Here is a 25379-nt window from a genome sequence, read left to right on the forward strand (position 1 = left end):
GGGGTGCCATCGCTTTCTCAGATGTTTCAGTTATCTGTTGCTAAGTAATGACCCACGCTGACTTTAGTGGCTTACAGAAGTGACGACGTGTTACTTATGTGATTCTGTGGGCTTCCCATGGGGACTCTTCTGCCAGTCACATCCTCTTCTCTCTTGCGGACACAGGTCCCTGCAGCCAGGCCGGGCTGGAAGGTTCGAGATGGCCTCACTCACACATTTGGCAGCAGGTGCTGGCTCTTGGCTGTGATGTTCCGTGTGTCATCCTGTCCCGCAGTAAGGTCAGACTGACATTCTCACATGGTGGTTTCAGGAGAGTAGTCCAAGAGTGTGGAAACTGGAACTCGGTCATGTCTGCCATATCCTACTGGTCAAAGCAACTCACAAGGTCAGCTCAGATTCAGGGGCAAAAAAACAGAGAATCTTTTCATAGGATGCAGAGTCTTGTTGCAAATGGGCTTCCTCTAGAGGGTCTGATCTCACAACCTTTGCAAGCTAGCACAGCAGCCTGTAAAACACTCCTTTTTTGAGTTATTCATGTTGATTAAACTTGGTAAGTGTCCCTTGTACATCTGGGGGAAAAGAATCTCTTTTCTTAGACATGAGTAACTGTCTTCCTCTTTTTTGAATATCCTTGTACTAAATCATATAATAAATAACATAACTTCAGTAATTGTAAAACTAAATCCAGAGGAGAAACAAAGAGAAATACACAGAAAAAAGCACTAGTTGCCAGAGACTTGAGTTGATCTCCATTAGTCTGTGACAGACCATGTTAAAAAATAAGGATATTGAAGACTTAAATAATAAAGTGAATAAGGTTGTACCTTATTTTCAAGTACCTGTGACTGCAAGGAGATCCAACCAGTCCATCCTAAAGGAGATCAGTCCTGGGTGTTCATTGGAAGGACGGATGTTGAAGCTGAAACTCCAATACTTTGGCCACCTGATGCGAAGAGCTGACTCATTGGAAAAGACCCTGATGCTGGGAAAGATTGAGGGCGAGAGGAGAAGGGGACGACAGAGGATGAGATGGTTGGATGGCATCACTGACTCGATGGACATGGGTTTGGGTGGACTCCAGGAGTTGGTGATGGACAGGGAGGGCTGGCGTGCTGCTATTCATGGGGTCGCAAAGAGTCAGACGTGACTGAGCAACTGAACTGAACTGAACTGTGTTATACTCAGACAAATGACAGTATTATTAATCCACAAAGACACTAACTAAATTTTATAAATGGAAATAGTAAAAGAAAATTATAATGCTTTGAGTAAAAATTAGTAATACAATGGAAAAAATGCCTGAAAACTTAAAAAGAATAAATACGTCATAAAATGACTTTTGAGTCAAAGTAGAAGTTCAAATCAAATTGTCATATTTTCTTTAAAATATTAATGATAATGCATTGCTTATCAAATAGGATTGAATTCACTAAGCAATACCTATAAGAAATTTAATAACCTATGTATTGAGATCAAGTAAGAAAGGAAATGAATGCTTCAGCATTCAACTGAAGTCAGAGCTAAGAACAATATAAGTAAGTAGAATGAGGCAAATCATAAAGATAATAAGTAAAACCATCTGCTGATTACTTTGACAGCAATAACAAAACAAGTTTTGGCTATCCCCCCAAAGTAGACAACTTTTTTGGACAGCTAGGAAAAAGAGAGAGAGACAGCCACATATTAAAACTGAAATTGAGAATGAGGTAAGAAACTATTTTGCATAAACCTATCCAATCAAATTTGAAATTGTTCAAAATGGATGATCTTATACAGTAGAAAGTGAGCTCTGTGAAGCGGGCGTTTTCAACTTTTGTTTCCGTCCAGCACCGAGAACATGAATGAAGAACTAAACGGGGACTGCCCCTCATTTGGAGACCTCCTTCCCTTCTTTCTTAATTTGTTTTCCTTGAACACAATGTAAATGTACGTCAACTCCTATTTCCCCGTATTGCTGCAAAATTTGTGCATTTGTTATCTTTTTAGCATCTGTAATAGCCCCAGAAACAGTCCCTTTTTCATTTGTTAGTGCAGCTTTCTACTTTCTTTTTCTCTTCAATTTGTCTCCCCTCAAATTATTAGTTCTATTTGCTTTTTCGAACAACCGCTTTTCTTTATCCTCTCTATTGTGTGGTTATTTGCTATCTATTTTATTAATTTCTTTTCTTCTTTTTGCATTTCTTTATCTTTAAGCTCATTTGCTTTTACTTCTTTAATTTTTTTGCAGACTGTATGAACGGTTTACCATTCTTCTTTTCTAAAATTTGCAATTGAAGCTGCCATTTTCCTCATAAAAATAGATTTAGAAGCATCTCACAAATTTTGATAGCCTACACATTTTGCTACATTCAAGAATTTCATTAGGTCTTGCTTGGGTCTATTTTTCTGAGTTTCTGTTTGGCGAGCACTTTCAAAATGTGCTTTGAGGTCCTTCGTAGATTAAGAAAGGTGTTTTCTTTCTACAAGCTTTTAGATCATTGTCTTTTAACTATCCCCCACCCCCACCCCCCAGCCTGTGTTGTAGTGTTAACGTGAAGTCTCTCTGTGTTTTGAGGTTTTACTTACACTTAAGCCAGCTGGCCAGTAATTCAGAGCTCATAAATGACCATCCTTTCCTTTGTAATTCATCTACCCAACTGTTTCACTGGGAAATGATGGAAATCTTTTACAGTTTATAAGAGAATCTCCTACAGTTGAATTTTCCATTAACTTTTTTTTTTTGTATTTTTTTTTTATTTTAAAATCTTTCATTCTTACATGCTTCCCCAAACATGAACCCCCCTCCCACCTCCCTCCCCATAACATCTCTCTGGGTCATCCTCATGCACCAGCCCCAAGCATGCTGTATCCTGCGTCAGACATAGACTGGCGATTCGATTCTTACATGATAGTATACATGTTAGAATGCCATTCTCCCAAATCATCCCACCCTCTCCCTCTCCCTCTGAGTCCAAAAGTCCGTTACTCCAGCTGTCCCCGCCGCCTCTGTTTTCTGTGTGTGCAGGAGGGTCGCTGTGTTCTTTCTTTCACACCTTCTCACCTCTCCTAAGCATCTCGTCCCTTCCCTCTACTGGTTCTGCTGCTGGGAAACCAAGTCCTCTCCATCTGGATAAGCCAGCCTGGTGCCCACAGGGAAGCTTGCAGTCTCCCCACAAGGGATTGGCCTTTGGGGAGACACTCGCTTCCTCTCCCTGCTTACCTCCTCCCAGCCCCAGGGACGGGAGGACTAGCTCCACGCTACCTGGTTCTTCTGAGCCCTCTCCAGGTTGGGGACGCCTGGCATACTCATGGGGGATTTGTGCCTCCAGTGCCTGGGCCCAACAGATTTCTGCTCTGCCATGTATTCCAAGACCCACTGAGACCTCGGCCCCAGATTCAGTACTGCCAAAGCTGGCTTTGGGAGAAGAAGGTCACATCTTTTTCTCTATCTAAGACCTGTCAGAGCCCAGGGTCTCACTGACATCCAGCGGCCTCTAGGCTCCTCTACTTTGTCTCAAGAGACAGGGATAAATCAGAGCCTGTAGGAATGATAAGAAAGATGAATTCATGCTGCATTCTTCTCAGAATTCCCTGGGCTTCCCTTGATTTTCTTTCTTTCATTTGAAGTGATTCCCTCCTTACATGCTGTGCTGTGCTCAGCCGCTCAGTCGTGTCAGACTCTTGACCCCGTGGACTGTAACCCACCAGGCTCCTCTGTCCACGGGGATTTTTCTAGGCAAGAATACTGGAGTGGGTTGCCATGCCCTCCTCCAGGGGATCTTCCCGACTTAGGAATCAAACCCCAGTCTCCCACACTGCAGGCATAGTCTTTACCATCTGAGCCACCAGGGAAGCCCCCCTCCTTACATGGTGACCCACAGTTCTGATTTTCTATATTCATTTCTGAAAGAGGCGACTGAGTTTATTCCCAAACCACATGGAGAACACAGCTGCATTCAGTACATCTGCACGTAGCAGGACCTTTAAAGATGTGAAGTTCCCTGGAAGTGAAAGTTGCTCAGGCATGTCCAACTCTGTGTGGCCCCATGGTGAATGGGGTGAATTCCAAGGAATTCTCCAGGCCAGAATACTGGAGTGGGTGGCCTTTCCCTTCTCCAGGAAGCTTCCCAACCCAGGTCTCCCACATTGCAGGTGAATTCTTTACCAGCTAAGCCACGAGGCAAGCTGAAGAATACTGGAGTGGGTAGCCTATCTGTTCTCCAGTGGATCTTCCCAACCGAGAAATTGAACCAGGGTCCACTGCACGGCAGGCAGATTTTTTACCAACTGACTCTGCTAAATAACTGAAGTTGTCAAAAAGTAACTCTGTATTTGAAATGGAAATAAGAGTCTTCTTCATGAATGACCTAGTTTTTCTAGTGATAGATACTGACCTTTCGTCTTGACACTGTAGTTTTTTCAATGTAGACTTTTGGAAAGTTTTCAAAAGAACATTTGAAACTGTTCTGTAAAAAGTTCTTTGACTGTAGGAATATGAATAACCTCAAGCCAGCAGAATTGGTTAGGATGCTTTGGGATGCATTAACATCTACTCTTGTCCCGAACTGGCTTAAAGAGTAAGGAAAAAGTATAACTCGATATGGGCTTCCCTGATTGCTCAGTGGTAAAGAATCTGCCTGCCAATGTAGGAGACCTGGGTTCGATCCCTGGGTTGGGAAGATCCCCTGGAGAAGGAAATGGCAACCCACTCCAGTATTCTTGCCTGGAAAACTCCATGGACAGAGGAGCCTGATGGGCTACAATCCACTGGGTCGCGAGAGTCAGACACAACTCAGCAACTAAACGACAGCAGCAATTACTCGGTGTCAGAAGACCCCAGTAGGGAGCACGTAGAGTCGGTTAATCCCGCAGCACGGCGGGGCAGTCAGAGACCCAGGCTTTCTTCTTACCCTGCATCTGTCACCTGGGCAGTACGGCAGTTGGTGAATGGCCAGCCTGGCTCTACGTTGTCATATGTAGACCTGTGACAGAGCGGGAAGGCTGTCTTTTTCTTTGGTTTCTCTCTAAAGGCTCTTTCTCATGAGCCCCCCCCCCCCGATTGTTAGGACCTCTGCTATGAGTACAGTCTCAGCAGTCAGTGCTGGTGTGGATGGAATCCCCAGGATTGTGTCGCAATGATGAGGATGACAGTGTGCAGTTACTATCCTACCAAGATGGCTGGACAAGATCAGTTTCTAGATTTGGGTCAGGAAAGTGTTAAGATGGCAAAACAAAATCCAGCATCCAGATGTGTCTGACTTCTGAGGCTGTGCACTCAACACCCATCATGTTTTTAATAAGCAAAATTTCAAGTAAATCTTTAAAAACATTTGCACACTCTGCTTTATTCATCTTTAAAGACAGAATTTCATAGGTAAGATTCCCTACATGGGTATAATCCTTTATTTCTCAACATTTTTGAAGTGATCAAATCTGAGCAGGTATTGTTTGAGTGTGCCTGCCTGTCAGCGTAGGGCTTCCCAGTGTGAGGCTCAGTGGTAAAGAACCTGCCTGCCAATTCAGGAGACGTAAGAGGCATGGGTTGGATCCCTGGGTCAGGAAGATCCCCTGGAAGAGGACATGACAACCACTCCAGGATTCTTGCCTGGAGAACCCCACGGACAGAGGAGGCTGGGGGGCTGCAGTCCATGGGGTCGCAAAGAGTCGGACATGACTGAAGCGACTTAGCACACGCGTGTGTCAATGTGTATGCTCTGTGTAGTGTGGGTAAAATAGAAAAATCAGTCGATATATGTGAAATAGATGATCACATGGACTGATACCTATTCATTGTGATACAAATGAAAATATTATCCTTGGCAGTAGTATAGAAGTAAAGGATATCAAACTAAATTGTATGCTGATTGAAAATAGTATTAAACAAAAATTTCTTAAAAACACACACTTAAATAAACATGTACTCAAGAGGATTAAACCTGAAAGCAGTTACACTACAAATTGAAGACAATTCACAAATGAAACTGAAGTCTTACAAAAGAAGATTTTTTTCCCCAAAAGTTACAAAAATTACTTTTGGTGCTAGAGGTTTAGCACCCGCCTGCCAATGTAGGAGACATGAGACGGGGGTTCGACCCTTGGTTTGGGAAGATCCCCTAGAGGAGGGCATGGCATTCCACTCCGGTATTCTTGCGTGGAGAATCCCATGGACAGAAGAGCCTGGTGGGCTACAGTCCATAGGGTCACACAGAGTTGGACACGACTGAAGTGACTTAACACTACAAAAATTAAGTTCCAATAAATACACACACACTCCTGTTTTGAATATAGCCATTAAGAAATAGAAATCAACCTTGCCAGTCACTGGCATCATTTTTTTTATAAGAAGTAACCAAAGTTGTCTATGTTTAAAAACATACCATTACTTCTGGTTCAATTAGAGCAATTAGCGCTTGGCCTTCCAAATCAAGTTTCACTGTAATGACAATAGCAAATGACTGAATGTATTTATTTCCACCAGAAAGCAAAATGATTTTTTTCTGTAGTAATTATTTGTATCCAACTATTTGTCATATTTTAAGTACTTGAGGAAGCCGGTTTTACCTGGATCTGTTTTTAGGTACAGCTACCTTTCTGGAAGGACTGTTGTTTCCATTCTTGGATCATCTAAATCTTTATGAAAGATACTTTTTTCCTCAAAGAAATGGATATGGAAGAGAGTTTCCAAATCAGTTAATTCCTCATAGGACTGTTAAGCCAGAAGTTAAGCTTTCTGAATATCTTTGAGGTTATCAATATAAGAAGCAAGTGGTCATAGAGCGGATGTCTGTTTTACGCTGTGATTCATCAGTGAGATAAACTCCTGACTTTAGTTCTGTTCAAATATCCTCTCTGCCCTCTGCTGAGTGGATGGGTCACGGGACAGAGGACTCATTTTGTTTATTCAGTGTGTCTTAGCTCTGTTGCACGAGAATGCTGGACACTCCAGTTGAGGAAAAGCTGCCGCTGCTGCTGCTAAGTCGCTTCAGTCGTGTCCGACTCTTGCGACCCCATAGATGGCAGCCCACCAGGCTCCCCTGTCCCTGGGATTCTCTGGGCAAGAACACTGGAGTGGGTTGCCATTTCCTTCTCCAATGCATGAAAGTGAAAAGTCAAAGTGAAGTCACTCAGTCGTGTCCAACTCTTTGCGACCCCATGGACTGCAGCCCACCAGGCTCCTCCGTCCATGGGATTTTCCAGGCAAGAGGAAAAGAAGTGGGTGAAAGGAATTGAATCACGGCAGAGAAGTCTTGGCTCAGCCCCAGCCCTGAACCAGCGTGACTGTGACCAGCGAGTCAATGACTACAATCTGTTGGGCAGATTTTCGGTTAATTTACTGCCACACCCTTTCCTCTGCAGGAAACACGTCCTAGACTGATGGAGTAATAGCTTCCTTTTGCTCCTCTAGTAAGAAATTCGAGAGCACACGAACGCCAGCTTCCTTTTCTACCTGTTTTCTGAGAAACCGAATTGTGCCATGGGCGTGGGGACCTCACCTGCCCGTGTCCCGGGCAGGGCCCTCCCCCTTCTGCCTTTGGAGGGAGGAGCTCTCGCTGGGGCCGCCCACTGGTGGTCCAGGACCGCCTGGGATGCAGGCAGACCGCTCATGGTTCTCTTTCCGAAGAGCAGCTGAAGGCAAAGCTAACTTCTCATAGGAAAGTCTTCCCTTTCTTTTCTGAACTTTTACTGCAGAACACAGAGAGAAGTGGCCTGTCAGAACGGGAAGGATGCCCACCCACAGAAAGACACTGCGGGTGTCCAGGGTGAAAAAGAGAGAACTCGGCTTCCAGCACTGCCTTCAATTCTTTTGTTTTTCTATGTGCTTAGGTATTATGAATGTGTGGTAAGTTGCTTCAGTCGTGTCCGACTCTTTGAGACCCTATAGACAGTAGCCTGCTAGGCTCCTCTGTCCATGTCCTTCTCCAGGGGATCCTCCCAACCCAGGCGAGTTCTTGACCACTAGCACCACCTGGGAATACACACCCATATAATCTGGGTGAGTTCCAATTACTTTCAGTCAGAAAGTAATCCCCAAACTAATCCTCTTTTGAAAAACTGAACAAAGGTCCATCTAGTCAAGGCTATGGTTTTTCCAGTGGTCATGTATGGATGTGAGAGTTGGACTGTGAAGAAAGCTGAGTGCCAAAGAATTGATGCTTTTGAACTGTGGTGTTGGAGAAGACTCTTGAGAGTCCCTTGGACTGCAAGGAGATCCAACCAGTCCATCCTAAGGGAGATCAGCCCTGGGTGTTCATTGGAAGGACTGATGCTGAAGCTGAAACTCCAATACTTTTGCCACCTCATGCGAAGAGTTGACTCATTAGAAAAGACTCTGATGCTGGGAGGAGTTGGGGGCAGGAGGAGAAGGGGACGACAGAGGATGAGATGACTGGATGGCATCACCGACTTGATGCACGTGGGTCTGGGTGGACTCCGGGAGTTGGTGATGGACAGGGAGGCCTGGCATGCTGCAGTCCATAGGGTCGCAAAGAGTCGGACATGACTGAGTGACTGAACTGAACTGAAAAACTGAACTGTTACCTGGTGTGTTTTGTCCTGATTGACTGGAAACAAGCACTGTCAGGAAGCTTGTGTTCCACAAAAGATTCTGCACACCCACTGACAGATGACGACTCCCACCAGCGAAATGGGACCAAGGGAATCACTGAAACACTTTTTCATTTTTTTAAACAGAAAAATATTTTTAAAAGTCATTTTTAAAGGTCTTGGAGCTTGCAGGTGCAAAGGGGAAAAAAAAAAAAAAACAATCCCAATAGATAAAAATGAATAAGGCTGATGACATGACACTTAGTGAGACACGGAGGAAGCATGCAGTCCTGGCAGGTAACTCGGAGACACCTGGTCAAGGTGAGCACAGGCCTTTTCTCCAGCAGGTGGGTGCCCGCGAAGCCCTTGCAAAGACGTCCATTGCGGCAATAATGAACATATTACAATTGAATAAGTGAAACATTCTGTTCATAAAATGAATGAATAGATTCCACATAATGAATGAATGGGATGAATGGAAATGGAAGCATCTTCAGGGCAGCTTGCTCCACATTCCCGGGAGTCTTGTCAGGATTCTCAGGGACAGTTATCACCCACCCAGAGAGGACACTGACTCACAGGCCACACCATGTCCAACAAGGGAGACTTGAAGGCCAAGCCCCTCTGGGTGGAGCCGCATCCACCCAGGTTGGGTCATATGTTCGACTGGCTCGAGTGGGCCTAATGGGGAAGAGCAGATAAGCTGCTCTAGGAAGAGAGCAGTTAATGAGGGTTCCGGGGACACCAAGAGCCAGAGAAGGTCGCTTCTTTCCCAACCAGTGTGCTGGGGACTTGCAGCTCCAGAAGTGGGGACCGCAGAGGTGGGAGGGTCCTGGAGCCTGGCCCGCCCCTGAATGGCTGACTCCCAGCCTCCCAGGATCCCAGAGTCCCTGGAGGAAGACCTCAGATTTCTCTTGGAAACTGCACCCACCCACGTATAAAAGCTACCCCCCCCCCCAACCCTCCACCTCCCACCCACCCCCCCCCCCCCCCCCCCCCCCCCCCCCGCGAAGCTGATCTAAACAGTTCTCCAGAATGCAAGAACATTCTTTTTATCACATCACCAAGACGATAATGGAGCAGAGTGCCTTCCAGCGGACCTCTGCGCCTCCTTTGAGGACACTTCATTTTATTTCCTACTTAAAGACTGTTCGTAAATCACTCTCCAGGGGTGCCCGGTTCACTGCTGAAGCACTTAGCTTATCTGACCTTCACATGGATTATCTTGATCACATTTAGCAGGAGTTTATTCCTGTTCTTTCCCGCTTCCCTACAAAGCCACGTGGCCCCAAGTGGACCCAGTCCTCTCCTAATGCCTGAGGGGCAGCTCTTCAAACACTTTCCTGTCTTAAAAGCTCCCCAGAGAGTGCTGGTCCGAACTGCCAGTTCCCTCCCCATCAGTAGATCTTCAGGCCGCCCCCGCCCCACCCGGGTCTGTGCATGAGTGTTCTGAGATGCCATTAAAATTCTTACAAAAACTGAAAGTGAAATGAGGAAGACCGATTGAGCAATCGGATAGAAGGGTGAATGCCAGGAAGACCTAGCCTACAGTTGGGGCAAGAGATGCAGCCGCGACAGAGAGGAGAAAATTCAGGAGAACTCGCCCCAGGGCGAGCGCCGCCGGGCTGGGCCGTGTAGTCAAAGTGGGACATCTACAAACCCAGATAACAGGAAATGATCCATTCTCTGTGGTCACTCAGGCTAGGGGCCCCAACCTGCAAAGTTCAAGGAGGGAAATGGATGACTCCACCGGGGAGCAGTCCCGCCTTTCTTGCCCTCAGACCAGAGAAGAAATGAAACTGAAGGAGGGAGGCTCCGTCCTGCCCCAGGAGGAAAGCCCCTCCGGCCGGTGCTCCAAAGATGGAAAGCTGCTGGCCGTGACCCTGCTGCTCGCCGCCTCGTCCAGCTGCCTCACGGTGCTGGCTTTCTGCTGGGTGGCGTCCCTGCAAGCGGAGCTGGGCAGCCTCCGGGCGGAGCTGCGGGGGCGGCCGGGCGCCCCCCAGGCCGGAGCCGCGGCCCCGCGGGAGGCTCCCGGCGTCACCCCCGCCCTGAAAGTGAGTGTGCCGCAGTAGCCGCAGCCCCCCGCCGCCGCCCCCGCCCCAGACCCCGACGCCCCGGCAGTAACGTGGTGGGGCTTTTCTCTTAGCAGCGGATCTTTGCACCCCCAGCTCCGGGAGAAAGCAATTCCAGCCAGAGCGGCAGGAGTAAGCGTGCCCTGCAGGAGGCCGAAGAAACAGGTACGTGTGCGGGGAACAGAAGCGCCCAGGGGTCCGGGCTCCAGGGCTCAGGTGAGGAGGAGAGCATCCTGCCTGGGAGAGGGACGCCGAACAGAAGCCGGAGGCTGGAAAAGGCATCCCAAGCCCGTGTGCCCCCCAGGGCGGAGCCAAGCCCTGGCCAGTGTCCTGGGCTGACCGCGTGTGGCAGCACCTTTTGGGGGCATCCGTCCGTGCCGCGGCGCTTAGAGCACAGAAGAGGGGAGAGGGGCTCACCTCTCCGCTCAAAGAGAGAGCTCGCGCCCACGTCGGGAGCACCGTCTGGCAGTCCCCGGGCGGGGGCGGGGGGGAAGCGCCAGGAGCTAGTCTGGAATGAGGTTTGGTCCAGACGAGGGGCAGACCGCATCTCCGAGGGGCGTAGCTGCTGCGAAACCACGTGGAGACCAGGCAGGTGCACGTTGGTGCTCTATGCGATTTCTTCCCTTTTCAAAAAGAAGCCTATTTTACACACTGGGGCACAGAGATTTTAAAGCTTGTCCTTATTATAATGCTCTTCCAGGAGCTCCGCAGGTTTATAATCTGTAATAGTTCTTCAGTGATTTCTACCTGCTCCAGAGACATCTCAGATTTGGGAGGGGGGACACCCCAAACTTTCAGCCTCAGTTCCTTCCATCCTCCATGTCAAGGATGGAAAAGAGAATTTGCATTGCATTACTAATATTGCAATTTAATAAACCCTTGGTGCTGTTTCCCGTTTATATTACAGGAGCATTTTTTGAACCCCTAGAATGTGCCAGGCAGGCTTGTATGGGGGAGAGGTGTTGTCGTGTCTGTTTCCTTTAACCTTAGTGCTGACTATGAGGCAAACTGATGAGGTGTAATTATTTACCTGTATTTGCACTTTGAAGGAGAGTGCTTGAGAGATAGGTTAGGTGTTCTGTCTGTCTGTCTGTCTCTCTCTCTCTCTCACACACACACACACACACACACACGATGCTCCTTCTGTAAACTTATTTTTCACTAAATGCCTTATTCATGGAAAAAATTCCTCCCTAGTTTTATACGGCAATACATTTTGTATCTGCTTATCATACCCCCATGCCAGTTGTCAGAAACAACTGGGTTTATACATTTTAAAACTGGAAAATGCTCATATTTTTACTATAACATCCTAATTTTCATATTTTGCATTTTGTCATCCATATTTTCTGCATAATTGAAGAAATACGGCACATATACTGTGGCATATTTTTGTGTTGACTTATTGCACAATAAACTTTTTCCTTATTTCTAAGTAATTCTCACATATACTGATTTTATTTGTTGTCTTATAATTATGATCATTTCCATTTTTTTTTGGTAGAATGGAACATGTCAAAATTTTTGCGCAAATCTCTTTGTTTCTGAGGAATTCTATGCATACACTCAATGTGAATTCCGTAGATAGAATGTCTGAGCCACAGAGGATGGGCATCTTCGTCGCCCTCGCTGCCTGCTGCAGCATCCAGATGGACTATGAATGGATGCAGCAGAGATGCAGTGTGCAAGTGCTTCACAGCCTTACACGCTTTACCTTTAAAGACATATTTTGCCCAGCTCAGTAGGTGAAAAATAGTGCCTCAAATTTAATTTGTGGCTTGCTTACAAATAAGAATTATCTTCTTTTTGCATGTTTTGGTAGCTTCTAATTTTATCCTCTACTAATTTTTATAACTTCCCTCACTCATCTGTCCTATTTTTAAAATAATTTTGAATAAGCTCTGTGTTAGGCATCTTGTTTATCAAAATTTTGATGTAAATGTTTTCACAATATTTTGCTGCTTTTTAGAACTTGTACAGACATCTTACATCTGTATATTTTAATGTGATAGCCTTTTTAAAAATTTTCTGTAAGATACCAAAGTTAAAATACATATTTATCCATAATCTCTTAAAGCAGTTTGCTATTTTTTCTGCTATTTTGACTTTTTTTCTAGTAATTTAGTGTTGTAGTTTGGTATTAAATCCGTTAGTCCTGGAGTTTATTGTGGAGAATCATGTTATACTAGCCTTAACTTCTCCTTTCTTCTCTTACTTTTTCCTTCCAAAGTGTTGCTAAATATCTAAACCAAATTAATTAGACGATTCTTTTTAGTTCATTTGCGTTGAAACATTTACTATATTGTATTGAGTTCCTCATATATAGTTGAATCTATTTTGAGACTGCTTTTTTTCATTGATTTATTATCCGATTTATCTGCATTAAATGTTTTAAGGAATTTTGTAATAAAGTGAGCTTCAATATCTAGTAGGGTGAGAATGCCTCATTCTCCTTCAACCTTGTCTGCTAGTACTCTTGCCTATAAATTTATTATTAAAAATAAACCCTAGCTCGCCTATTCCAAGAGGATATAGACCCATTACAGCAGATTTAAGAAGGAAAAAACTGAGTAAGAAATGAATAACTCCCTAAGTCCCACTTCCCCAAAATATGTTCTATTAATATATTAATATTTTAAAATTTCATCCCATGTGAATGATTTCTCACATTTGTGTGTCTAAGGCATCCAAAAAGGATATACTCACAGAAATTCTTCCCCAAATAACTTTCAATGTTTAGACAATTTGGAGAATAACTGAAAATTCTAACCAATGAATAAGAATCCACCCAGTTTCCATAGCACAGATGTAATCACTATTATCAATATCCTGGTTTATCTCAGATTTTTATAGAACTTTAATGTAGCGTATATATGGTATATATATTATATTTATGTATGTATATCGTGTATATATACAGTACAAACTGCATATATATGTAGAGAATATACATTGTATATTTAGTTACATATGCAGTACTTAGTTACATATATATCTCTATGTTTCTCTCTACATATACTTATAGCATTCATAGATCCCAGAGGAAAAATTTAAAGATGAGAAACTCAATGACAGTTATTATCAGCAAGTCTTGTCAGTAAAATTGACTTGAATGTTCCATCCTTTCAAGCAGAGAAAATGTCCATTTTGCTTAGCACTACTTTAAAATTTGTTTATGTATATACCAAGAAGCTTGTATGAAGCTACATGATTTTCCTTTGTTTTCCGTTTGGTAAGGAATTGAGGAGGTTTGGCAATTGAGGAGGTTCTATGCAGTTTGAATCTATGGAACTTTCTTTGGTTCTTGATTCCATTCTAGTTGTGACTTATTTTAAGTAAAGCTCAAAAGCCTTAGGTTATCCCTTTTAGTTTATATTAGTTATCTATATATGTTTAGATACATTTAATTGGAATTTTATAAAGCCTGTAACTGAGGAAAAATGAATTTTCACATTTTGAATTTATCTATTCAAGAATTTTTAATACCTATGTTAAATATAGAAGTTTAAATTCCACAATAAGGCAGTTTTCCTTATATAGGTTTCACTATTTTTCATGATTAATTTAAAAATGTTACTGTTACTTTGGAGCCTTGGCATTTTCAAATTGCTTGTTAAACTGTTTTAAAAAATACAGTTTGCAAGTAAATGATGTATAGTATTTGACCTCACACTTATTTTTAAGCCACACCAGGGCACTTAGTGGATTTATAACTAACAGAATTATAATATTCTTCTAGATTTTTCCTAGAATATTCTGCTTTCTCACGTCAGTTTTGTCATCATTTTATAACCATGCTCAGAAGTTTCACAGCTAAGTATGGTTAAGTAATATACCAGAATGTTACCCATTCTTATTTTCCTATAAATCCAACCCAGATTTCAGCAGGCATCTCAATTTTATTTGGTATATATTCAGTTTGTAAGTAAATTCCAGTATGTTGTGGGCTAGAAAGTCTGACCTCTCCAGAACACAGCAAGCCTAGTTCTTTCAGTATCTGATACTCATCACAGATCACCTAGGAAGGTTCTTTTCATTTGTGTGCAGGCTATCTGTACAACTAAATAGTAGAGACTTCTGTAGTCTGGTCCCATTTCTCCTATTGTACAGTCATCATGATACTTGCCCCCTGTAGGTATTCCATGAACATGCATGAATTAATTTAGGGCTCAATATGAAATAAGATGGGATGATTTAGGAATGATTTGGGATCAGCTTGCTTCCCCCATGGCTCAGCCATAAAGAATCTACCTGCAAAGTAGGGGGCACAGAAGACGCAGGTTCAATGCCTGGGCTGAGATGATCCCCTGGAAGAGGAAATGGCAACCCACTCCAGTATTCTTGCCTGAAAAATCCCACGGACAGAGGAACCTGGCGGGCTACAGTCCAAAGGGTCACAAAAGAATTGGACACAGCTGAGCGACTGAGCGCCCAGCACCAAGTGACATCATCGGGGGGGGGGGGAAGGGATTTTCCCATATTTCTTCATTTGTCAAGTTTTGATCAAAGGCTCTCTTATGAAATTTTTAAAACTTGACCTTTTAAAGAACTGCTTAACCAAAGAAGAGCTTGATCAGAAGACTCAAGTCCCAGGGGTGTGATCTGGAAACTCCTTGCCTCGGACTCTCTCGCTACCCCAGGCAGAGGCAGTATTTGGGCCCATTGAAAAGCCAGAGAAGCTCCCCTATTCAGCGACTTCTTCAACTATAATTACATGGATTGTTAAAATTTTTTTAAATTTTAATTGACGTATTCTTTACATACTCAGAAAAGGGCACGTATCTTCAAGTCAGTGAAATTCACAGACTGCACGTCAGTACAAGAAGGGCAGCACCCCCATCAGCCTGCATCCCAGTTAGCACTCCTTGCAGACACCCCCACCCCACCCAGGAGCAAAAGCACTGCTTTCACTTAAGTCTAGAATTTGGTGCTAGGGCTCCAGTTTTGCTTTTCTTAACTATGTTGTGTTTCAAATGAACGTCTTAGCAAGTTTCTTATGTTTCATAAGAATTTCTGACTGTAGTCTAACAAACAGAAATGTGGGGAAATCCAGGAGTAAAATTGCCAAATGGCTTATAATAGCCAGAAATTCACTTTTCAGCCCATAAGTGTATTTGGAGGTAGCCCTAATTAAAAAAAAAAAAAAACCCTGAAGTGACACAGCTTTGAAGATGTTATGCATGAATGTTTCTTCATTGATGGAGTCACAGTGATCCATGTATTGAACCTGAACTTAACTGTGATTCTCTTCATAAGAATCTAAAGATAATCAGCTTGAGAGTCCATCAAGAAAGTGAATTCTTCCAAATTCGTTTCTACTCAACTCTAACAGTTCACTAATAAAATGAGATGACCTTTTGCTTTCTCCCTTGTTCAGTAGGGAATTTAAAAGTTATCGGAAACTCATGTGTTTCAGATTATGGAAAGACAAAAATATTTTTATTAATATTTATTATACTTGTCTCAATTTTAATAACAAAAATAGTGGTGAAAGCATGAGGATTTTAAAGAAAGTAAAAACAAGAGCAGAAAAATAATTGCTCATATTTTATCTTGCAAATATTTCCTGTAAGAGTCAGACCATTCTACTTTGTATTTCTCCATTTTTAAAATAAACTTTTTGAAATTATTTTAGAATTACAGAAAACTCACAGTAACAGTGCAGTGAGTTCCCTTATGACCCCATCCAGTTCCCTCCGAAGTTAGCATCTTATGTTACCTTGGTGCCTTTGTCACAACATAGAGGCCAACACTGGGATTTAACTAAACTCCTGAAAGTGTTAGTTGCTCAGTCATGGCTGACTCTTTTGCAACCCCATGAACTGTAGCTCACCAGGCTCCTGTGTCCATGGGATTCTCCAGGCAAGAAAGCTGGAGTGGGTTGCCCTGCCCTCCTCCAGGGGATCTTTCCAATTCAGGGATTGCATCTGGGTCTCCTGCACTGTAAGCAGATTCTTTACTGTCTGAGCCAACAGAGAAGCCCTGACTTTGAATTTCACCAGCTTTTCCCCTAATGTCTATGTATGTTCCAGGAGCCATCCAGGACACCACAATGCATTTGATTTTTTTTTTTAAATCAGAGTTTTGAATATAATAAATATGAGTGCATGCGTGCCCAGTCATGTCTGACTCTTTGCAACCCAGTGAAATGTAGCACACCAGGCTCCCCTGTCCATAGGGTTTTCCAGGTAAGAACACTGGAGTGGGTTGCCATTTCCTCCTCTAGGGGATCTTCTTGACCCAGGAATCAAGTCTGCATTTCCAACATTGGCACGTGAATTCTTTACCACTGAGCCACCTCTACCTCCTTAATACACATAAATTAATGCCTAATATGGTAACTTAAATATTTCCCTGGGGTAAACATTTCTATTGTTAAACATAACTGTACACGCTAAGTCACTTCAGTCATGTCCAACTCTTTGTGACCCCCCTGGACTGTAGCCCACCGGGCTCCTCTGTCCATGGGATTCTCCAGCAAGAATGCTGGTGTGGGTTGCCATTTCCTCCTCCAGGGGGTCCTCCTGACCGAACCCACATCTCTCGGCCTCCTGCACTGGCAGGTGGTTTCTTTACCATTAGTGCCACCTGGGGAAACAGAAATATATCAATACTGGGTTGTTGTTGTTGTTGTTGTTGTTTTTTTTTTTGAGTCTTGAAATCCATAGTCCATTTCGCTTGCAAGAAAAGACGGGATGTCTGAGGGGTCTGTAGCATCCAGTCTTTGCTTTATCGACATTTCGGTCTCAGCTGTAACTTTCAAGGCTGTAAAAGGCGTGTTGCAAGTATGCAGTGTGTAACTCAACCATCCATTCTGTCCCCAAATGGGCCTGCAGCCTCTTACCCAGCAAGGGCGTGTTCTTTCCTAGAACAGAAACAGATGGTTGCTGTTATGGTGATCTTTGACCAGAGCCTTCCCTGTGTGTTATTTTTCTTGTCCCCTGCTTCAATAAGGAGAGACTTCTTTTCAGTGTTGCAAGAGCTGGCTTCTGTTCAATTTCCACAAAAGTATTTAAAATGCAAATAGTGACCTGATAACCACATCTCTGAACCCTGTTCTTATCAAGTTTAAAGTTTTGGGAAACTGAAGAGCCAGGAAGCAGATCAACCAGGGTAGCCAGAAGTGGTATTGTGTCTCTTCCAACCTTCCCTAACCTCAGAGGTTCCTAACACTGTGCCGGTTGTTGGGTATTGATCAGAGAACAAACAGATGAAAGTTTCCTGCCCATGGGATATCACATTGCAGTGAGGTGGGAAGCCACAGAAAATAGTCAATAAACATAACTGATGAGTAAATTATAATACTTGAAAATAGCAAATACATTGCAAAAGTGAACATTTTAGGGCGAGCTGAAGAGAACCAGCAGAGTTAAGGGTGAGGAAGGGCAAGGGGATGTGTCTCTATTTCAAATAAGAGAGGCCAGGGTAAGTCTTTCTATCTAATTCCCGAAAGCTCAATTGTTCTTTATACTTTTCAGCATTAAAAAACTTCAGACATGCGTAGCTTTCCCATGTGGCACAGTGGTAAAGAATCCAATGCAGGGGACACAGGAGACTCAGGTTCAACTCCTGGGTTGGGAAGATTCTCTGGAGGAGGAAATAGCAACCCACTCCGGTATTCTTGCCTGGGAAATCCCATGGACAGAGGAGCCTGGTGGGCTACAGTCCATGGCGTCACTCAGCACACATGAACACATAGGTATTTTAGAAATAAAGGCATAATGTTGAGGGATGCATTCTCATTAATAGTTCTGTAAAAATGGATGATATTGATTTTAATGGTTAATTGCACTTTTTATGGGTCAAGTCCTACTTACACCATCTGTGTTGGTCAGCTGCTCTTTTGTTGTGGTGGGATTTCCTTTTTAAAACGTATCCGAATTTCTGAGGAGTTAGAGAAACAGACTTTTCTCAAAATAGAGGAAATGCTTACTGTGTAAAGCTCTGAGCTAGGCATTCCGGAACATAGAGAAAAGGGGAGAGATGAGTTCCATGTGAAAGCTCTGGGTTTGGCCCTGTGGACGCAGGATTATCATCTGCCCTATTAATAAACCCAGGAGATTGGCATCGCTGTCTGCACTTTAGATGAGCGAACTGAAGCCCAGACGTAGTCAGTCCCTCCTACCAGCAACCCACTATTGAGTTGGAGACTAAGCTAGTGTTGCTTGAGCGACTCAGGATTCACTAAGAGGACAACCGAGGAGTGAGAGGTGAGTGTGTGTGGCAAGGGTGAAGAAACAGGTTCGGGGCGTGTGAACCTTGGGGATCACTGTGGCGTCCAGGCAGAAATGTCCCCCGGGGACTTTAACGTGCAACAGTCAACTACGCGATTTATTGCTACCTCTCTCCAGATAGTCAGCTGTGTTTCTGCTTTCGGTTTTACCTTCCTTGACTTCAGACCTGTTGGCACGTTGTGTCATGAAGCTAATGTTCTTCACTGTGAAGTTAGGTTGCCCAGTGCCTCCTGAGTATTCCTCTTTAATAAAGAGAAATATCCTAAAATAATACAAAGAAGTCATGACGAGAGAAAAAGCATATCCTGTGGAGATGATGACTCAATGGAAGAACTGGTAACTTTAAGTTAAAATACTGACCGTTTGCAAAATTAAACATGAAGATAGCGTTTTTTGTTTTTGCTATTTTATTCTTGGGGCTTCCCTGGTGGCTCAGTGGCAAAGAGTCCACCTGTCAGCGCAGGCGATGCGATTTCGATCCCTGAGCCAGGAAGATCCCCTGGAGAAGGCAATGGCAACTCACTCCAGTGTTCTTGCCTGGGAAATCCCATGGACAGTAGAGTCTGGAGGGCTACAGACCATGGGGTCACAAAAGAGTCAGACACGACTTGGCGACTAAAGGACAGCAGTTTTATTCTTAGTGCTTAAGAGGCTGTGCAGAGGGCTACCACCCGACATGCCCTGTTGCTTCAGGCATAGACCAAGAGTGGTGCATGGCAATGTACAGCTAATCCAAGACTTTTTCTGCACATACACATGTAGACCACGTTCAGATATATTTCTTTACTTCTATCAGTTATATTTATTTCTACTGCATTTTACCAGCTTCACTCCAAGCCCTCCTAAAAGTCAGCACCACTTTCTTCCCTCCCCAGGGCCATTATGGTGCTGCCATCTTTCTGAATTCACCAGAATTGAGAGGCTGCTTCTATTATTTTTTTTTAATTCTCCTTCAAACACATATACCCATTAGTCAGAAACTTTTAAATTTTTCTTGACAGTTTGTTTTGGTTGCTCCAGTTACGTAATTGCTTTTTAGACCAAATCGCCCACGTTACTATGTTTATTACCAGTCAACAGCTGAATCTTGACTCTCGTTCTCCCTTTGTGGTAACTGATTCTACACATAGACACATGGGTGATCTTTCTCAAGCACAAAATGTGTTAGGCAAGCCCCTCTCAAGATTAAAAAATTCCTAAATTTGTTTTCTGTTTTATACCAGGTCAAAAACAAACTTCTCAATTTAGTTCTCCAGAAATTCTTTTAAAACTCTTTCAACTCATATTGTTTCCTAAGCTACAAATAAGTAACTTAACAAAATTTGCTGGCAAGGCAAACTGCTTATCTGTGATAATCAAATTTTATAATCCTGTTCCCACTCTTCAAATTTTGTACTCCCACTCTGAGAGAAATGTTTATCCCCAAACCATGACTTCTTCAATTTCTTCATAATCTATGTCCAGCATTAGGTCAACATGTGCATCTTTAAGGGGTTTCTCCTAATTAAATTTTTACAGCCACTGATTATTTATTCAAAACTAACTCAAGCAAAGGGTTTCCTGTGTGGCACTAGTGTTTAAGAGCCCTCCCTCCTATCAGTGCAGGAGACTAAGAGATGTGGGTTGGGGGGATTCCCTGGAGAAGGAAATGGCAACCCAGTATTCTTGTCTGGAGAATCCCATGGACAGGGGAGCCTGGTGGACTCCTGGAGGGCTACAGTCCATAGGGCCACAAAGAGTTGGACATGACTGAAGTGACTTAGTATGCAAGCAGCTCAAAAAAATAAATAAATCAAATTCCTACATTTGTCCTGACTTCCGTATACTGAACGTTAGGCATCACTTTCAGAGTCTTCATTTTTAAAACATGCACAGTGTAATGTGTAAGAAGACAGAGGAGAGAAGAAAGAGAAAAGAAAATGAAGGATGGACATTTCATTCAGACTGAAGAGCTTGGAAGAAGTTTCTAGAGTGAGATGAGTAAGAACTGTGGGAGCAGGATATGGACAGAATACGGACAGTCATGGACAGAACATGTGCAGCGGGAAAAGTTCAGGGTGGGCTGCTTCTGGGACCACACACAATATGCAGTGCCTTATGGTAGTTTCTATTCGGTGTAGCTTTGCGGAAATAAGGTCTAAGAAACTGATTCCGCTTTGAAAGGGCTTGATTCCAACACAGAATGCAGTACAACAGCTATTTGTTTGTTCTTTAATTGTTGAGTCGTGTCCGACTCTTTGCGACCTCATGGACTGTAGCCCAGCAGGCTCCTCTGTCCATGGGATTTCCCAGTATTCCCAAGAATATGGCAGTGGGCTGCCATCTCCTATTGCAGGGGATCTTCCTGACTCGGGGACTGAAGCTGCGTCTCCTGCGCTGACAAGTGGGGTCTTTACCACTGAGTCATCAGATGTCAGCAGTTCCATGGACTGTCAAGGCTCTTTTCCTGATTAAATGAAATTTGAATGTCATACTTTAAAGGTGGCTTTCAACTTCGATCAGTCCAACCACTATTCCAATTATAAAGTTGGTTGGATTTTATTATACTAAATATTGAGCAATACTAAATGATTTCTGCCCTGAAAGTTCTTATTTTAGGAATTCTCTTTTGTAAACTAGTTTTGTTGTCAATATAATCTCTTGTTTTAGAAATATTTTTCACATGGTTTAATATTATGAGTGAATTTTCCAATGCTGTAAAACTGTACTTAAGATTAATCATTTGTGTTTCTCAGATCATTATGATATGTAATATATATACATAGATACACATGTACATATATATATTTAGAAATATGTGTCTCCCCATTGACAGAAAAAGTTTTTAAAGTATGCCGCTGCCTTGCTTAGTTAAAAAGAAGTTTAAAAGACAAACTTTTCTCAAACTCTTATATAATTCCCCTCAATTGTAGCAGAGGAAAGATGTATAAAAGACATTTGAAAACCAAACGCCATCAATTAATACTACAACTGTTATTAATATTATGTTTCTTATTTTAGACTATGCATCCTCCAAACTCTTGTGGTTGAACATCTAAGCTATTGGGAGATTAAAAAAAAAAAACACAAAACAAACAATGCTGCCCTTTTTTGACCTACTTTTTGTGAGCAATAATCTATAGATCAGTCTAAGATCAGCTCTATGTTGAATTGGAAAGAAAGTCCTGAAAGACTTAACTGGAGATAAGTTGTTAATAGATACCATATGTCCTAAAAAGGGATTTCCCTGGTGGCTCAGACAGTAATGAATCTGCCTAAAAAGAAGAAGACCCATGTTTGATGCTTGGATTGGGAAGATCCCCTGGAGAAGGGGATGGGAAGAGTTAAAAGGTGAAGAGGTTAAGAGAACTGATGGGGTTGATGAAACCTGAGTGGCATCTAACAAGGACAGGATGGAAGGTCCTGTTCTTATTTCCAAGAATGTGTGTCCTTGAAAAGCCCCATGACTTTCTCCAGAATAAGGAAAATTAATGAAGAGCACTAACTTCAGTGAGTATAATTCAAACCCTGCTATTAAACTGTCATTTTAATGTCCCGTTTTCTTTTCTGAAGGTTTTTTGAAATAAAAATTTCTCTTCATTGTATATTTTCTTCTAAAAGTTATATTTCTGCTACCATGCAATAAAATAGACCATTGGGTTTTTAAACAAAGATTTTTTAAATATATGGACCACTTTAAAAGTCTTTACTGGATTTGCTACAATGCTGCTTCTGTTTAATGTTTTGGGTTTTTTGGTCACAAGGAATATAGGATCTTAGTTCCCCGACCAGAATTGAACCTCTGCACCCTCTGCACTGGAAGGCAGAGTCTTAACCACTGGACAACCGGGGAAGTCCCCTGCTGTTGCTGCTGCTAAGTCACGTCAGTCGTGTCCAACTCTGTGTGACCCCATAGACAGCAGCCCACCAGGCTCCTTTGTCCCTGGGATTCTTCAGGCAAGAGTACTGGAGTGGATTGCCGTTTCCTTCTCCAATGCATGAAAGTGAAAAGTGAAAGTGAAGTCGCTCAGTCCAACTATTCTCGACCCCATGGATTGCAGCCCACCAGGCTCCTCTGTCCCTGGTATTCTCCAGGCAAGAGTACTGGAGTGGGTTGCCGTTTCCTTCTCCAATGCATGAAAGTGAAAAGTGAAAGTGAAGTCGCTCAGTCCTGCCTGACTCTTCCTGACCCCAAGGACTGCAGCCTACCAGGCTCCTCGGTCCACGGGATTTTCCAGGCAAGAACACTGGAGTAGGGTGCCATTGCCTTCTCCAGGGAAGTCCCCTAGACCTTTGTTTTTCGATGTGTAGGCTGTGGCCAAGTTCTAGTTGGGCTCTGGAGATTAAAGTCCAGGTATTTCATATTAGTTTGGTAGTTTCCAGACATCCCTCATTAGGTAAACCCCTTTCGGTCTGAGGCGGGGCAAGTCTACTGCAGGCATTTTATGGGAAAGGCCAAGCAGGGGGCTACTTGAAATGGTGTTCCTGTTTTGTTAAGGTCTTCATTTACTCGTGGCCTTGCTGGGTCTCCATTGCTGAACGGGCTTTTCTCTGGTTGCCTTGAGTGGGGGCCACTCCCCATTGCGCTGCGTGGGCTTCTCGCGGCAGTGGCGTCTCTTGCTGTGGAGCGTGCGCGCCAGGGTGCTTGGGACTCAGCGGTTGTGGCGCGTGGGCTCTGCAGTTGCGATTCCCGGGCTCTGGAGCACGGGCTCAGTAGCCGTGGTGCAGGGGTTAGTTGCTCCGGGGCATGTAGGAGCCCCCCAGCTCAGGGATCCCACCCGTGACTCCTGCATCCGCAGTGGACTCTTTACCACTGAGCCACCAGTGAAGCCCGGAAATCGTATTTCTAGTATTTCCTAGGTCTCTTTATCTGTTCCCTTGGCCTTCTTTCTCTCGCAGTATCCTTCCATCGTGCTCCCAGATTATTTGGTTCAATACCATTAAGCACAATAATGCTCGTGCTACTGCTACTAATAGCCAAGACTGACTTTGCAATCATTTTGTCCCAGGCACACTACTAAGTGTTTCAGGAACATCATCTCACTCAGTCTTAACAGTATGCATGTCCGTGGCAAAGGAGAGATGGAGGATTTGGAAATTTGATTTTGACTTGGGTCAACATCCTCTCCATTCTCTGTGTGGAGGAAAAATTAGAGTTTTGCATGCCCCAGTTGGTGCCTGCATCCTCACAGAACTTACCGTGGTCCCATGTGTGTAGTCATGCCTTAAGAGGTGTTTGTTAGAAAAGTAGGTGTAATATGGCAACTCTAGACACTGAGACGTCAAGACGTCTTCAGTCTTGAGATGCTCGGAAGTCCTGCTGTCCCTTTCTTTCCCGCTGTCCCTTTCTTTCCCGCTGTCCTCATTCCCAGCTGTTCTGCCTGCTATACTGCGTTTCCATATTTGCGGTCGCAGAGGGTCTGCTGTAGGAACTGCAGTAATGAGTCACGTTTCCCTGCTGCACAGATACTCCTGCTATTGTTTTCCAGCTTTTTAAAAGGAAAAAAATGGCACAAATGACCCTATTTACAAAACAGAAATTGAATCACAGATGTAGAAAACAAACTTACGGTTTTCAAGGGGGGGTGTGGTGGAGTATACGGGAAATTGGGGTTGACATAGACACAATATTGTATATAAATAAGGGGCTTCCCGGTGGCGTGGGAAGATCCCCTGGAGAAGGAAATGGCAACCCACTCCAGTACTCTTGTCTGGAAAATTCCATGGGCGGAGGAGCCTGGTGGGCTACAGTGCATGGGGTCGCAAAGGGTCGGACATGACTGAGCGACTTCACTTTCACTTTTCTCTTTCTGGTGGCTCAGAGGGTAAGCAATCTCCTGCACTGCAGGAGATCTGGGGTCAATCTCTGGGTCACAAAGATCCCCTGGGAGAAGGGAATGGCTACAACTCCAGTATTCTTGCCTGGAGAATTTCAAGGACAGAGGAGCCTTGCGAGCTACAGTCCATGGGGTCACAAGAGTTGGGACACAGCTGAGCGCTAACACGTCCATGTGTAAACACGAGGCTAATAAGGGCCACTGTATAGCACAGCGAACTCTGTTCAGTACTCTGTAATGGCCTATTTGGGAAGAGAATCTAAAAAAGCGTGAAAAGTGAAAGTGTTAGTTGCTCAGTCGTGTCTGACTCTGTGCGACTCCATGGACTGCAGCCTGCCAGGCTTCTCTGTCCATGGGATTTTCCAGGCAAGAATCTTGGAGTGGGTTGCCATGCCCTCCTCCAGAAGATCTTCCTGACCCAAGGATTGAACCCAGGTCTCCAGCATTGCAGGTGGATTTGATAGTTTACAGTGAACAATATTGGATTCGTGATCTCCGAAGATTTGGCTTTGGGACCAGGGACCAGGCTTGATCACTCAAGAGCTTTTGTGTAGCAGAATTTTATTACAGTATAAAAACGGAGAGGGAAAGCTTCTGACACAGACATCCGAAGGGGGAGGGAGAGCGCCCCCCTCACTAGTGTTAGCAAGGGAGCTGTGTATTTTTTGAATTAGTTATTACAATAAATCAAAAAATGTGTCAAGGTTGTAAAAATTTTAGTAGTCCCACTCTCA

At 43.7% G+C, this 25379-nt stretch overlaps 1 protein-coding gene across 5 annotated transcripts in view; it reads left to right on the forward strand.

Annotated features, from left to right (window-relative positions):
* The first annotated feature begins 10070 nt into the window (after positions 1 to 10070).
* Positions 10071 to 25379, forward strand: part of TNFSF13B (TNF superfamily member 13b) — a 31375-nt gene continuing 16066 nt past the window's right edge. For 3 of the 5 annotated variants that reach the window (XM_042255051.2, XM_027973780.3, XM_027973782.3), the window contains exons 1-2: positions 10071 to 10577; positions 10670 to 10760. In XM_042255051.2, coding sequence (XP_042110985.1) covers positions 10260 to 10577; positions 10670 to 10760 — 409 coding nt within the window. In that variant the 5' untranslated portion in view covers positions 10071 to 10259. The remainder of the gene's footprint in view (positions 10578 to 10669; positions 10761 to 25379) is intronic. The other 2 variants (XM_042255052.2, XM_027973781.3) reach the window with 1 other exon arrangement.

The sequence above is a fragment of the Ovis aries genome, chromosome 10, assembly GCF_016772045.2.
Source record: "Ovis aries strain OAR_USU_Benz2616 breed Rambouillet chromosome 10, ARS-UI_Ramb_v3.0, whole genome shotgun sequence".
NCBI lineage: Eukaryota > Metazoa > Chordata > Mammalia > Artiodactyla > Bovidae > Ovis > Ovis aries.